This window comes from Narcine bancroftii, chromosome 12, assembly GCF_036971445.1.
Source record: "Narcine bancroftii isolate sNarBan1 chromosome 12, sNarBan1.hap1, whole genome shotgun sequence".
NCBI classification, from domain to species: Eukaryota; Metazoa; Chordata; class Chondrichthyes; order Torpediniformes; family Narcinidae; genus Narcine; species Narcine bancroftii.
This window is the reverse complement of record NC_091480.1, coordinates 39,051,588-39,068,399: the sequence shown is the minus strand read 5'-3', so window position 1 is coordinate 39,068,399 and position 16,812 is coordinate 39,051,588. Positions and strand designations below refer to the sequence as shown.

Below are 16,812 nucleotides of genomic sequence, written 5' to 3'. Positions count from 1 at the left end.
AGAGAGGTAAAAAGTAAAAAGGTAAAAAGAATGTTTTTACTAACTTGGAAAAAGACCTTCAAAAGAGAAATTTTGATGAAAAATATAGACAGGTTGTTAACAAAAATATAAAATATAAAATATTACAAACATATAAAATGGAAAAAATGATAAGAACTAAACAAAAATACTACAAATGGGCTGGGAAGAGTTCATAAAGTACTTTCTTGGCAGTTGAAAGTAGAATAGGTCTCAAGAACGATTAATGAGATAAAAACAGATGTGAATGTGACTAGTTATAAACCTCATGAAATTAATGAGGCCTTTAGACAATTTTATTCTTAATTATACCAATTTGAATCTCAAGGAGATCTTAATAAAATAGAAGAGTTCTTATCGCAAATAAGATTTTCAAGGTTAAATTTGGAAGAACAGGTAGAATTAAATGCTCCTTTTACCCAGAAAGAGTTAAGGGAGGTATTGAGTTCATTGCAAAGTAATACATCTCCTAGAGAAGATGGTTTTCCTCCTGAATTTTATAAAGAATTAAAAAACCTGTTGATTCCTTTATGGAGGTATTCAATCAGGGATCTACAGCGCACACACTCCCAGAAACATTTTCAATGTCAATTATTACTGTGATACCAAAAAATAGTGATCCATTGAAACCATCATCTTATGGACTTATTTTTTTAATTAAATTCAGATTATAAGATTATTGCAAAAGCTTTGACAAATAGATTGGCAAAATTCTTGTGAAAACTGATAAAAATGGATCAAACAGGCTTTGTGAAAAAAGGCAATCTATGGATAATGTAAGTAGATTAATTAGTACAATGCATTTGGCACAAAAGAGGGGCGATCTGAGTCACTGTGGCATTAGATGCAGAAAAAGCATTTGATAGACTAGAGTGGGACTTTTCATTTAAAGTATTGCAAAGGTTTGGATTAGGACAAATTTTATAAATTGGATCAAGGCAATATATAATGAACCAAAGGTTAGTGGTTATTAATGCTCAAATCTATTCACCCTTTAAGCTGTCAAGATCTAGCAGACAAGGATGTCTGTTATCTCCAGCTCTATTTATTTTAGCTATAGAACCTCTTGCAGAAGTAATTCATCGAGATTTGGACATCAAGGGATTTAGGGTTAACCAGGAGGAATATAAAATTAACTTATTTGCTGATGATGTACTGATATATTTGACAGAGTCAGTAACTTTAGTACAGAGATTGTACTCAAGATTGCAAGATAGTCCAAAAGTTTGGGTTATCAAATAAATTGGGGTAAGAGTGAAATTATGCCTCTTACTCAGTGTCAGAGACACTTTATTTAAATGGGCAGCAAATTGAGATAAAATACTTAGGGATACATACAGATAATTTTTAAAAATTGTACAATCTGAATTTTTTACCTTTACTTAAAATGATTGAAAAAGATTTAAATAGATGGAGTGTCTTACCTATAACACTAGTGAGAAGAGTCAATTGTACTAAAATTAGCGTATTTCCAAGAGTACAATAGCTCTTTTTAATCACTGCCCATACCATTATCTCAGAGGCTCTTTCAAGAGTTAAATAAGTATCAGAAATTTATTTCAAAGGGTAAGATATCGAGGGTCTCTTTAGAAGAAATATGAATTTGGAGGTTTACGACTCCCTAATTGAAAAAATTATTATCGAGTGGCACAGATGAGATTTCTTATCTTCTTTTTTGAAGAAGATAAAACTGCATAGGTGAAAATAGAATTGGATAAAATAGGAGAGAGAATCAGAGGATTTTATATATATAAATGGGATGTGAAACTGGTGAGAGAACCCGCTTTACTAAAACATTTAATTAATATCTGGTTTAAAATAAATGGAGATATTGGAATTGGGGAGGGGGGGGGGAGATATCTCCTAAAACTCCTCTGACTCATAACAGGCTTATACCATGTGTAATGAGTAAATATATTTTCAAAATCTGGTCTCATAAAGGGATCAGATACATTGAAGATTGTTATGAGCAGGGACAAATGATGTCATTTGAACAATTAAAAATAAATATGGAATTCTTAATAATACAAATTTCTGCTCTTTTCAAATAAGAGCATTCTTAAGGGATAAATTGGGCCCAACAATGTTAACAAATTGTAGTGATGTGGAAACTTTGATTTGAATGGGAAATACAAAGACATTTACTTTAGTAATGTATCGCTTACTTCAAATGGGGTTCCCCAAACAGGGTGCTCAAGTCCAGGCAGAGATGGGAATCAGACTTAAATATAAGAACAATTCTAATCTGAATTTTTTTGTGAAGTATGATTAATACGATCAATGTAAGATGTAGATTAGTACAATATAATTTTTTGCATTAATTATATCTCATATCACAGAAATTAAATAAATTAAATCCAAATCTTTCAGATCAATGTTTTTTAAATGTTTATTTAATACATTACAATATAATCAATTTCTAACAATATTTACACAAACTTTGTACGTATATATACAGTGACTTTTTCCATTTTCTCCTCAATCCCCTCCCTTCCACCCCCTCCAATAACTATAGAGAGAGGAAAAAACAGAACCAAAAGAGAAAAGAAAATAAAAAAACAAAAGGGAGCGTGTCTTTTAAATATTGAGATTCACTTTTTCCTTGCATATACTATTTCTTGTTTAGAGTTACGAAGTGAAGGACCGAGGTTGCGGTTACCAATAAAGTTTATATAAGGGTCCCAAATTTGTTCATATTATGTGTAATTGTCTCTTATTTTAAGTAATTTTCTCTAATGGAATAGATTTGTTCATGTCTGTGAGCCACCGCTGTATTTTCAGGGGTGTTTCCATTTTCCAAGTTAACATTATACATTTTTTTAGCTGCCACTAATGCAATCTTGATAGTTCATATTTGAAATCTGTTTAAATTCAATTTTAACTTTGTCTTTTATATTGCTTAACAGAAAAAATTTCTGGGTCTTTTGCTATCTTGTTTTTTGTAATTTGATCTAGTATTGAATTTAAATCCTCCCAAAATGGTTTCACTTTTGTACATATCCAAATTGAATGTACCATTGTACCAATTTTTTGTTTACAGCAAAACCATTTATCAGCTGATGTCGGGTTCCATTCTTTTAATTTTTGAGGTGTAACGTATAGTCTGTGAAACCAGTTATATTGTATCATTCGATACCAGGCATTTATTCTATTTGTAATCCCTGCACATAATTCCTTCCATGTTTCATTATTTATTTGTATGTTTAAATCATTTTCCCTACAGCATTTGGGTCCATATATTGCCTCATCTTTTCCTTTGTCTTGTAATTTAATATACATATTTGTAATAAACTTATTAATTATCATAGTGTCTGTGATTATATTTTCAAAACTACTGCCCTCCGGTAACCTTATATCATTTACAAGCTTTTCTTTTAACTATTTTAATTGATAGTATGAAAATATTGAGCCATGTAATATTTTAGTTAGTTATTGCCCAGAAAACAATTTTTTATTCTTGCTATTCCTTTTCTTGAACATTCCTTAAAATATGTTATTCATTGTAAAGGGTATTAATTGGTTTTGTTGTAGTAGCAATATATTTGGTATTTGATAATTTATTAACTTTTGCTCTAAATGTATCCTACTCCATATTTTTAATATATGGTGTAGTATTGGTAGATTGTTATGTTGCACTAACTTCCCATTCCAGTTGTAAAGTACATGTTCTGAAACATTTATCCTTAGTTTATATAGTTCCATCCTAAGCCAGGCTGGCTTTTCTCCTACCTTACAACAATCTGACAAGAATCTTAATTTGGCAGCCCTTTTGTAGTTTTTAAAATTTGGCAACTGCAATCCCCTTGTTTATATGTCCCTCTTAACTTTTCCAAGGCTATTCTTGGTTTCTTCCCTTTCCATAGAAATTTTTTATCAATTTATTCAATTTTTGAAAAAAATTCCCCTCTTACAGGAATAGGTAGCATTTGAAATAAATATTTTAACTGTGGAAATATATTAATTTTGATACAGTTTACTCTCCCTATTAGTTATTGGCAAGTCTTTCCAATTCTCTAAAACTTGTACAATTTTCATTAATGGCTGGGTTTAATTTAAACAAATGATTTAAATTATTATTTATTCTGATGCCTAAATAATGTATTGCCTATACCTGTCATTTAAAAGGGGATTCTTTTTTACATTGTGTATAATTTGCTGTATTGATTGGCATTACTTCACTTTTACTAACTTTGTATCCCAAAATCGCCCCATATTCTTTCAATTTGGTATGTAACTTCTTTATTGATTCTTCAGGATGGGTTAAATATACTATAATGTCATCCGCAAATAAACTAATTTTAAATTCTTCCTCTTAAATCCTTATTTCCTTTATCATTCTATCTGTTGACCTTGTTGACCTACTCAATTTGAACTAATCTGAAATATAACCATTAGTTAGCACTCTTGCCTTTGAATTATTAATCAATTTTTCTGGTATTTTAAATTTCTGAATTACTTTAAAGAGAAAGCTCCATTCCAGCCTATCAAAAGCCTCCTCTGCATCTAGAGCTACTGTCACGGTTGGTTCTTTATTTTCTTGTGCCATTTGTATCAAATTGATAAATTTACATCCATTACCTGCTGCTTTTCTAAATAAATCTTGATTGATCTGATTTCACCAACCGTGGTAAACAATTCGCTAATCTATTTGCTAGTAATTTTGCTATTCATTTATAATCAGTATTTAATAAGGAAATTGGTCTGTATGAAGAAAGTGACAATGGGTCTTTCCCTGTTTTTGGAATTACTGTGATTATTGCCATCTTACAAGATACAGGTAAATTTTGAGTTTCTTTCACCTGTTTTATTATATCTTAAAAAATGTGTGTTACAGAGTCCAGAGGACCCCAAAAACCAGCAGCAATAGATTTGCTCCACAACACAGGGTTACTTAAACAAAAGTTGTTTTTAATTATATTTGAACAAGAAAACAGAATTAAACTTTAACTTATTACTCAACCTACCTAACTACTTAATCTCCCTCTCTAATTAGGTGTGTGTGTGTGATGTATGTTTAAGATCCGAAAAGTTCTTTGGATCACAGTCCAACCTCACTGGTTGCAGGCAATTCTTGTTCTGTGCACAGAAGTTAGCATTAACAAAGTTCACCAGTCTTTGTTGCTTAACAGGCAAATGGTTACCACTCAGGAGGGTTCTTGCTGGTTTTCAGAGAGAGATTCCTTTTCCAGGACATCCACAACTGATTCCTTCTCAATCAGCCTTGCTGACGAAACTTGCCCCCTTCAGGGTTCTCCAGATGATCCTTTTTCTTTCAGGTCCCCTTTCACACCACCAGTCTTCTCCTTTGACCAGGCAGCCTTCCAAAGTTTGCCAGCGTGTCCCTCTGGAATGGATGTCTGCCTCTCTCCTCTCTGTTTCACACCCTCCCACTTTGAGAGCAAAACTGTTCTCTGCCTGCAAATATCACATGCTCTCCCAGGCAAGCTGTTGTTGATACTTCTATGCCTCCTGCAGAAAGCATTCTGCAAAAATCCTGCAAATATTCTGTGTTTTACAATGTATGTGTGCAAGCTGCTCTAACAATTCCTCCCAAACCACCTCTAGATATACTGTCACAAAAGGAATTAATAAGTTTTTAAAAGTTTTGTAAAATTTCATAGGGAATCCATCCTCATCCGGTGTTTTATTATTTGGTAGATCCATTAATGTGCCATATACTTCCATAACCATCAGGGAATTTGCTAATTTACTGGGGTAACTTGATATTTGTCAAAAATTTATCCATTTCATTATTCTTCTCTAAGACCTGATTGGTATAATTGCTTATAAAAACTCCTGAAATTTTCATTAATCTCTTGTGGTTTATATGAAATCTGATTATTTCCTTTCCTTATTGCTATTATAGTTGTTGTTACTTGCTCTGTCTTCAATTGCCAAGCCAAAATTTTGTTTTCTCACCTAATTCATTATATCTTTGTTTTGTTTTCATTTTTTTCCACTTGGTATGTTTGTAACATATCATATTTCAATATCTTCTCTGTCAATGCTCTTTTTTCCTCTTTATCTTCTCCTTTCATTAAATCTTTCTCTAATTTACTATATCTTTTTCTAATTTTTATATTTCTTGGTAATATTCTTTTTTTATTTTAGCTATATAACTTATTAGTTGCCCTCTAATAAAGGCTTTCATTGCATCTCATAATATAAATTTATCTGTTACTGAATTTGTATTCATATCAAAAATATATTTTAATTTGTTGTTCTATAAATTGCCTAAAGTCTTGTCTTTTTAGCAAGATGGGATTAAATCTCCATCTATATCCTTTATTAGGAGTATCCTCCAGAGCAATTGTTAGCCGTAAGGGTGAGTGATCTGATAACAATCTTGCTTTATGCTCAACATCTTGGACTCTCCCTTGTATTTGGGCAGGAAGTAAAACATATCAATCCTGGAGTAAGTCTTAGGTCTGTTAGAATAATATGAGTAAACTCTATCCTTCAGGTGTTATTTTCTCCATATGTCTATTATCTTCATATCTTGTGTGGAACTTACTGTAAATTTAGCTGCTTTACACTTTTTTGAATTTTTCCCGGTTTTATCTAATAATGGATCCAAGCTAAAATTAAAATCTCGGCCCAATAAGATATGTTCTTGTGCATCTGCTAATTATAAAAAAAAAATCCTGCATAAATTTCTGATCATCCTCATTAGGTGCATATACATTGAATAAATTCCAGAATTCTGAGTAGATCTGGCATACTATCATAACGTACCTCCCAGCTGAGTCTATAACTACTTTTTCTATTTTAATAGGCAAATTTTTATTAATTAAGATAGCCACCCCCTAGCCTTTGAGTTGTAAGATGATGCTACCACATTACCTACCCAATCTCTCTTCAATGTACGATGTTCTTCTCCTGTTAAATGAGTTTCCTGTAAAAATGCAATATCTATTTTTTCCTTTTTTAGTGATGTCATTAACTTTTTTCTCTTGATTTGGTTATGTATTCCGTTAATATATTAATAGTCATAAACTTCAACATATTCATTCCGTTAGCCTGTGTTTTTTTACATACCACGCTCTCAAACCCTCCAACTTTTTGTCCCACCACATTTCAAAATTTAACATATCTTTCAATACATGTTGACACAAACACCCTGAAAAAGTTAAAAACCAAAAGAAGAGTAAGAAACTGTAAAAAAGAAAACATAGAGAAAGACCCCCGCCCCCCCCCCCCCCCCCCCCACTTATTGAGTTGCCTGTGTTGTGTTGACCTGGGGGACAACCACAACACCTACCATTATGGGCTGCAGGATAAACCACAATTATCACTTGATTTCGCAGCAGACTGACCCTCCCACAGACCGGGCCCTCCCCCAGACCGGGCCGTCCCCCAGACCGGGCCGTCCCCCAGACCGGGCCGTCCCCCAGACCGGGCCGTCCCCCAGACCGGGCCCTCCCCAAGACCGGGCCCTCCCCCAGACCGGGCCTTCCCCCAGACCGGGCCCTCCCCCAGACCCGGCCCTCCCCCAGACCCGGCCCTCCCCCAGACCCGGCCCTCTCCCAGACCCAGTTCTCTCCCAGACCCGACCCTCCCCCAGAGAATTTATAACTTACTTTCTAAACACTTACACAAAGTTCTCATATAAACCAACTATTAATCAACTGGTTAACCTCCAAACATATTTACATATATAGTGTCTTTAACTGTCTCTTAGTTCTGCCAATCACTCTCTTCCTTGTTGAATATTTGTCAGTTGTTCAACAAAGTCTTGAGCTTTTCTTGGGTCATCAAACGGTCAGTTTTGTATGCCCAGGATGAATATTTTTAACACTGTTGGGTGTCACAAGACAACATTATAACCTTTTCTCCATAATGTCTTTTATTGGGTTTATTTCCTCACGTTTCTTGAAAAGTTCAAAACTTGTATCCAGGTATAAAAATATCTTATTCCCATTATGTTCCAATGGATCTTTAATTTCTTTTGTTCTTCTGGCCACCAGCCCTAACATTTTTTCCCTTGTTGGATAACTTGATCAGGATGGAACGTGGCTTTGGTGCCAAAGCTCTGTGAGCTCTTTCAATTTCTATTTCTTCCTGGAGTTCTTCCGTCTCCAAAACTTGTGGAATCCATTATTTTAGAAATCCTTTTTATGTCTGTACCTTCCACACCTTTCAGGCCTACTATTTTAATATTATTACCCCTACTAAAATTTTCAAGAATGCCAATTTTCTGGGCCAATAAATCTTGTGTCTTTGTGACCTCTTTACTCCTGTTTTTTTCCTTTTAAGACAGTCATATCCATGTCCATACCTTTCACTCTGTCTTCTCCTTCTTCACATTGCTTTTTCATATCCTTTATTACATTTTCCATACATTGAATTTCCAGCACACATTCTCTATTAACTTTGATTTCTGACATCAATGTTTCCACCATCACTCTCATCTGATTGTCAAAGTACTTTGTCTACTGTTTGTTTTTGGCTTTCATCTTTAATTTTCTTCTGTATCTTCTTTGTCACTTCCAAGTCTTCCAACTCTTGCTCCGTAACCTCACTTGATGTAGAGTCCGTTTCCAAGGCTGTTTCTCCTACATTACTTGTTGTTGGGGTTACAGGAGCTCGCTGCTGATGACTGCTCTCTTCAGTGTCTTGACTGGAACTCCTCTCGCATGCGCATTAGCGTTCCATTTTCTTTTTCAGTCAGCCATTGCTGGAGCCCGCCCTGGGCCCTCTCACCCCGACCCTGCTCACATGCCGATTTCGCAGCGCGGGCTACGTTACAGCGGAGAGCTCCTGGTTCTGGCGTGCAGGTAAGGCCTTTGTTATTTTCTGGCGATTTCTTCGGTTCTTTGCTGTTTGTTGTGACTTTTTCCTCCTTTGGAGCCATTTTCTTTCTTTTCATTCAATGTTTATGTTCTATTTCCTGTATTTTATTTTGTTACAACTTTGTTTTTTTCCACTTTTTAAGTTTTTCTCTGGGGAGCGCTGGTTTCACCCGACCAGTTGCTACTCCATCATGTGATGCCCCCCAGATTAATGTTTTAGATGTGGTGAGGAGATAGGAACATTTTTACATTCAACTTGGTCATGTTCTAAAGTAAGACCTTTTTGGTTAGATTAGGAAATTTTTTACAAGCAAATTATAGGAATAAAATTCTCACAAAATCCAGAATTATTTTTACTCTGAAGCATTACAGGGATAAGATCCAGATTGAAACTGTCCAAATATCAAATAGAATTTGTTAACATTGCGTTGGCAATGACCAGAAAATTTATTGCTGCTGCACAGAAGTTTGATTACCATCTAGGTATGGCACGATGGAATGCAGAGATACATCGTTGTATTCCCCAGGAGAAGATTACCTACAATTTAAGAAATAAGTATGACATTTTTACAGATTTGGCAACCATATTTACAAAATTCAGGCATAAATCTTTAGATGAGTTCTTCCCAACCCTCGAGACCAGCATTGATCTTCTCCAAAGAAAATTAGATAGAATATGAATTTGTGATCCATGAATTGTGTGTCACTTTTCAGCAATCCAATCTGTTTTTATCATTCTTATATTTTGCTTTTCTATACTTACATTTTTTTCTTTTTCTTTGGGGGGGGGACTGGGTTAATGCCAGCATGAAGAAAATATTGAATGTACTTTTGTACTTGTATTTTTAACTTTTAATTGACTTCATATTTGGTAATTTAAAAACAAAAGTATTTTTAAAAAATTCAAATTTATTGTTAGAGTACATACATGACATCACATGCAACTCTGAGATACGCTTTCCTGTGGGTCAGGCAGAAATTCTCCTAATTGGTAACAATAAACTGTATTCAAGAAAAAGATACGTGTACAAAAGAGAGAAATGTAAATAAACTGATTGCAATACAGGGAAAATATTCAGTAATAAATAATGTGCAAAGTAAGAGTCCTTAAATGACCCCCTAATTGACTTTGTCTGATGGTGGAGGGGGAGCAACTGTTCCTGAACCTGGTAGTACTAGTTTTATGGCACCTATACCTCTTTCTTGAAGGCAACAGCAAGAATGGAACATGTCCTGGGTTGTGCAGATCCTTGATAATCACTGCTGGTCTCCAACGGGAGAGTTTTGCCTGTGATGTAGTACTGGGTTATGTCCAGTGGTGCAGTGTCACAAGAGCGCCACTCCAGCATCTCGGAAAAAAAAGCAAAATAAACAAGCACGGAATTTAACAGTGGTTGCATATTAAATACAGGCAGATTTGGTGTCATGGTACCCAACTCCACGGCCCCAACCCCCCACTGAGTGCTATTCTGGGCATACAAGGAACCTATTTCTTCCACAACTAGTACACTGGTCCTCCTTCTTGCCCTACCATTTGCTTTCAATTATACAACCCCAATTTCAACATGGTGGCCACCAAGGCCAGGTCTCGCGAGACTCCCTTGTCACCATTCAGCTAAGTTATCAATCTCCTTCCTGTATGCTGACTCATCACCCTTTGTATGCAACATACTACTGTGGTTTCATCAGCAAATTTGTAAATGGTGGTGGTGTCATTCTGAGCCACACAGACATAGTTGTATAATGAGTAGAGAAGGGGGCTAAGAATGCAGCCCTGTGGTGGTCCGGTGCGCTGATGGAGATGTTCTTCTCAGTGTGCACTGATTGAGGCCTGGAGGTGAGAAAATTGAGGATTCAACAACACTGGGGTATTGAGGTCAAAGACTTGGAGTTTGGTGATTTGTTTAGAGGGCATGATAGTGTTGAATGTCGAATTCAGCAGGCCACATAGCGTCCATAGGAAGCAAAGATATAAAACTAATGTTTCAGGCCTGAGCTCTTCATCAAGGGATGAATGTCTGTTAACCTGTCAAGAAGGACGCAAATAGTGGGCAATAAAGGCAGGAAGCAGAGAGAAAAAGAAATACAGGTTCTGGGAGATGCAGAACATAGTCGTAAACCTGAAATAAAATAGAACGTTGGAAATACTCAGCATCTGTGAGAGATAAAATGGAGTTTAAAATGTCCATTTTTGACAGCGAAGCAACTTTGTTTATTTGAAACCCATTCAAGACGCGAAAGTCAGGAAGATTTGCTCCAGCTCAGCTGGCGGCGTGGCGCGCATGCGTGAAGGAGTGAAGATGGCGGCGCCTACAGGGTGGCTGCGAGCGCGGCGGGCGGCCGGGGGCACGCGGGAGACGGTGGGCGTTCGGCAGCCTGGCAAAGGCGGGATGCAGGAGGGCCACGGTAGACCCGAGGGCGCTGACCTGCAGCCGGGAACCTTCTGGCTCACCAGGATAGTGCTGCTGCGCTCCATAGCGTTCATTTACTGTGAGTGAAATGATGGGAGTTGGATGGGGGGAGTGGGGAGAAGAGAAATCATCGAACGACCCCCCCCCCCAAACCCCAACGCGCCCCCCACAAAACAACACAACAGTACAGCAGCACCCAGCAATCTCAATACACCAAACCCCTCAACTCACCACCAAAGAATCCCACCCACAACAACCCCACACCACTCCCTCAACTCAATGCCTAACAAACCCTCCTGACAACAACCTACACCACCTAACAGTCCCACCCACAACTCCACAGCACCCAGCAACCCCTGTCAACACACCATCACCACCCTTGCCCCTCAGTCCCCACCCCCAATCCCAACAACTGCCTCAATACACCAACACCTCAAGTCCTCAATCCCTCGCACCATCCCATCAACCCCCTCAATACATCACTCCATACCCCCACGCACACCAGTCCAACACCATCAACACCTCATCTCCTCAAAACCCTAATCCCTTAATCTTCCAACGTCACCCTTTCAAAATGCACGTTGTCACCACTCCCAACAGCTTCATCATCACCAAACCTCCCAATAACCCCCAAAACACTGCCCAACATTCGAATAACCCCTCAGCTCTCTCATACCACCCCAATCTGCACGAGAACACCCCATCCCCTCAAATTCTCAACCCAATAACAACTCCAACACAGCTGTGCCACAACTGGCATGATTGGCATAGTGGTTAGGGCAACAGCTTTCCAGTGCCAGTGACTGGGACCGGGATTCAAATCCTGTGCTGTCTGAAAGGAGTTAGTATGGGTTTTCTCTGGGACTCTAGTTTCCACCCACTGTTAAAAACATAGGGGGGGGGGGGGTTTAGCTTAATTGGGCGGCACTGACTCATGGGCTGAAATGGCCTGAAACCGTGCTGTCTGTCTAATTTTTAAAAAATTGTAAAGTATTTAAATCCTAACACCCCATGAACATCTTGCCCCTCAATGCCTATATTCTACCCCCAACCTGACACCAAGGAAATACACCCCTCAACCTCTCACTCAACTTCCTACCCTAAACATAACACCCCCACCCAATCATCATCATAAGACCTGCACAACAGATCATTACACCTGACCCAACTCTCCCCCACAACCACACTCTACCCGAGCATTCAGGACCCACCCCACTATTCTTATGCCCCACGTTCTATCTCAATGCACCACCTGACTACCTAGCGCACCACCATCACAATGTCCAAACACTTCCCCTTCTTCCCCCAGACTCATGCTCCTCCACACTCCAAGCCCCCACATTCCAACACTCCCTACACATCCCCACTCAAACATTCCTGCAATCCCACATTCCCACTCACTACTCCACCTGCACATCCAGGCAGCTGCACCCCACTCTTCATTTATCTGTCCCACATAGCCTTTTTGCCACTCCATTGCCCATATTCCCCCCCAGCATTCTGCCCATCCTTCCATTCTCTCAAATGCAATGCTCCCATACTCCTGTAAGTGATTTCCCCCTCAGTTTTCCCTTTAGCCTACTAACACCCAACTCCACACAAACTACTCACCAACCTCTGGCCCCAACATTTTCCTCCCCCAATGACACTAATTTCACCCATTTCCCACCCCACACAATCCATTCCGCCATCATCCAGATCCACAGCTGCCATTCTCCACTTTCTTCACCAACCACACTCTCATATCATAACTTTGTATCCTCCAGAGTCCCCCCTCTCAGAAAGGAAACTTTTCTTTGGAATATTTAATCACACTTCTCCATGTGGTGAAATGGGTTTACAGTGTAATCTGAATATGCATTTTTTTTTAGCATTTTGCGAGTTATTTTGTGATTAAAAATAGAAATGCTACATAGTGGGCCAATCAGCACTTGTAGTGAGAGAACAACATTTTGGGCAATGACATTTCATTACAGCAGTATTACATCACATCTTCCAATTCAGCATGAAGCATTTATAACTTAATCCAGTGGTTTTCAAACTGCCCCCCAGACTCACATTCCACCTTAAGCTATCCCTATGTCATAAGTGCTCTGTGATTAGTAAAGGATTGCTTAAGGTGATATGTGAGAGTGGGAAGGGTAGGTTGAGAACCACTGCTCTAGACCTAATTGTTACTGAAATATTTTGCTTGAGAAAACTTGTCACTGGCCCATTTCCTTTGGAGTTATGAAACCATGCACATAACGAGCCAATTAGGTTTGATTAAAACAGTGGTTTTTAAACATTTTCTTTCCACTCACATACCACTTTAAGCAATCCCTACTATAATTGCCTGAATATGGATTGTCTAATCTCAGGAGCTAAGCAGGCTCAGGCCTGGTCAGTACTTGGAGGGGAGACTGCCGAGGAACACCAGGTGCTGTGGGTTTCTGTGAGGGACGCTGGACAAAGTGGTGACTGTCTGTCTTACGGTAAACAAAAGTTAAAGAATTTCATGTATGTTACATTCTAAATGTAGTAGTATGTGATAATAATGGAACCTTTACTTATGACATAAAGATTGCTTAAGGTGGAATGTGAGTTGGGTGGGGGGGGGCAATTTGAAAACCACTGACAATCTATTCTCTATTTCTCCCTCTGCTGATCCATCTCTGGTCCCCCCATTTTTTTTGTGGCTTTTTCAATACTGTCCCTCCTGATTCCAACTATCTTTTGCCCACACATTTCACCCATTGGATCCCTCCTCATGCCTTCTGTCCTGTCCCCTTGTGATTCCTGTTATCCCCTTTTATGTTTCTAGCACTGTGTCCTTGTGCATTACCCTCCAGCAATTATCCTTTCCCCTTCACCCCCAAAGTTAGTCTGTCCTTTTTATTTCTCTATCTGCTTCCACCTATCATTCACCTGTCTCTGTTTTCCTTCCCCCTCCCACCTGGATCCATCTGTCCATCTTTCACTCCTCAGTCTGCCTATTATTGACGGTCCTATGTTGCACCCTTCCCCCTCTCTATTACTGGCTATATTCCCTCCACTGTCAACTCTGATGCAGGGTTTCAACTCAAAATTGAAAAACATAGAATTGCTGGAAGAACTCAGCAGGCCTTGTAGCGTCCAAAGGAGGTAAAGATATAGAAACATGGAACACTACGGCACAGAAACAGGTCCTTTGGCCCTTTTAGTCTGTGCTGAACTTTTTTTTGTTGCCTAGTCCCACTGACTTGGACACCACTCTCTGTGAAGAAATTCCCCCTCATGTTTGCCCTAAACCTTTCACATTTGCTACCAATATTTTGGGTCTGAACCCTTTTTCAAGGTATGAGTGAAAAACAGGTCTGAATTAAAAGGCTGGGGAGAAGAAAAGGAAGGGCAGTGGGAGGAGTACAGACCAACAGGCAAAAGGTGTTAATTGGATATGAATATGAGGACAGGAGAGAAGAAAAGTGAGAATAGATTGGGGAAGAGGATGTTGTCTCTGAATGCAGAGCAGGGGAAAAGGGAAGAGAGAGAAAGAACGAGAGGAAAGGAGACATAGAGATAGATTGGGAAACAGAAACTGGAGATATTGATGCTACCTGTTGGTGGGTGGTCTCAGTCTTGTAGTGCATGAGACCATGGACAGACATGTCGACAAGGTAATGGTGAATTGAAATCGGTGGCCACTAGGAGATCCCCATGATTGTGGCAGACAGAGCTGAGGTGATCGCTCTCTGATGTAGAGTAGATCACAACAGAAGCAGTAGATGAGCCCTGCAGATCCGCAAGTGTGTCCGGGGCCCTGAATGGTGGTGAGGGAGGATGTCTGGGCACAAGTCCTGTGGACTTGGGTAGGCTGGTGACTGGTGGGAAATACAGAGTGGATGAGGGAGTCATGGAGGGAGAGGTCTCTGCAGAAGACAGAAGGGAGGAGAAGGGAAGATGTGTCTGGGGGTGGGACCACGCAGTAGATTGTGGAAATGTAAGATATGGAGGCAGGTGCGGTGGCATGCGAAGACAAGGGGTAGCCTGACCCTGCTCCATGGAGGGCATGGGCAATGGAGGACGTGGGCGAGCGCAAGCTGATGGTGGTAGAGGGGAAGCCATTTTTTTTTTTTTTTTGAAGAATCTCAGATGATCTGGCATGGAAGTTCTTGTCCTGGGAGCAGATGCGATGGAGATGGAGGAATTGAGAGAAAGGAATCAAATCCTTACAGGGGACAGGGTGTGAAGAGGAGTAGTCAAGGTAGCTGTGGGAGTTGGTGGGTTTGTAGAAGATGTCTAAAGTTTGTTTTCTGAGAGACAGAGAGATCAAGAAAGGGGAGAGTGTTGCTTGAGATTGACCAAGTGAATATGAGGAAGTTGGCGGCAAAGTGGATAAAGTTGACAAGCTCATCATGGATACATGAGGCAGCACCAAAGTCGTCATCGATGTAGCAGAGGAAGAGTTGAGGAGTCTTGCTTGTGTAGGCTTGTAGCATGGATTGCTCCACATAGCCAACAAAAAAGCAGGCAGAGCTGGGCCCCATGCAGGTATTCATGTCTACAATTCCTTTTTCACCCCCACAGATGCTGCTGACTTCTGAGTTCCTCCAGCAGTTTGCTTCTCTACTTAATAATGCTTGGTAGGATTGCATGATTTAGATCCTGTGATGATGAAGGAACTGTTTGAGAATGAAGATTTGTCCATTCTCTGGTATTTCTGTCCTCTCAGAAGGCATCCATTTACTATCATAAACTCTTGCTGAGGGATAACATATAATCCAGGAAACAAACATAGTCTCCACTGTACATAATTCTTAAACACTGAATGTCAGTATGAAGGACTGTAGTCTCTCATATAGTACAGATATTGGAGGCAGTTTACCTGTTATCTTTGATGACGGAAAGAAACTTGTCTTTCTTCTCTAATTCAATTTTTTTATGTATGATTTTTGTTTTAAACTTCATTGATAGATCATTACATTTTCCTTCCTAATTTGCCTTCCCATTTTAAGCCATAAATTTAATTCCAAGATCCCTCTGTTCCTCTGCATTCCTCAGTGCCCTCCCTTTCACTGCATACGACCTATTTTGGTTATTCCTCCCAAAATGAAGCACCTCACACTTACCTACATTAAACTCCATCTGCCACCTTTCAGCCCACTGTTCCAAACAGTCCAATCTGCGGCACCACACCCTCCTCCAGTGACCATTGAAAAATCACCTTCAGAGCCTCTGCTATTTCCTCCCTGACTTCCCTTAAGGTCCTGTGAAAAATCCCGTCAGGACCAGGAGATTTATCTACCTTTATATACCCCAGAAGTTCTAAAATCCCCTCTTTACTAATCCTCATCTTTTCCATAACTAACCAATTTGCCTCACCTATCCTACACAATGCAATATCTTTCCCTTGTGAACACTGACAAGAAGAATTTGTTCAATATCTCCCCCATCTCATATGGTTCCTCAGTCATTCCTCCACTCTGATTTTCCAGTGGACTATTCTATCCTTAACTTTCCTTTTGCTGTTGACATATTTGTAAAAACATTTTGGATTTGCTTTCACCCTATTTGCTATAGCCCCCTAATACCTTTTTTGCATTTCTAATTTCCCTCTTAAGGTTCTTTCTACA

At 39.1% G+C, this 16,812-nt stretch overlaps 1 protein-coding gene across 1 annotated transcript in view; it reads left to right on the top strand.

The window, feature by feature from the left end:
* Window positions 1-11,092: 11,092 nt before the first annotated feature.
* Window positions 11,093-16,812, top strand: part of lmf1 (lipase maturation factor 1) — an 868,109-nt gene continuing 862,389 nt past the window's right edge. The window contains exon 1 of the mRNA XM_069904828.1: window positions 11,093-11,300. Coding sequence (XP_069760929.1) covers window positions 11,093-11,300 — 208 coding nt within the window. The remainder of the gene's footprint in view (window positions 11,301-16,812) is intronic.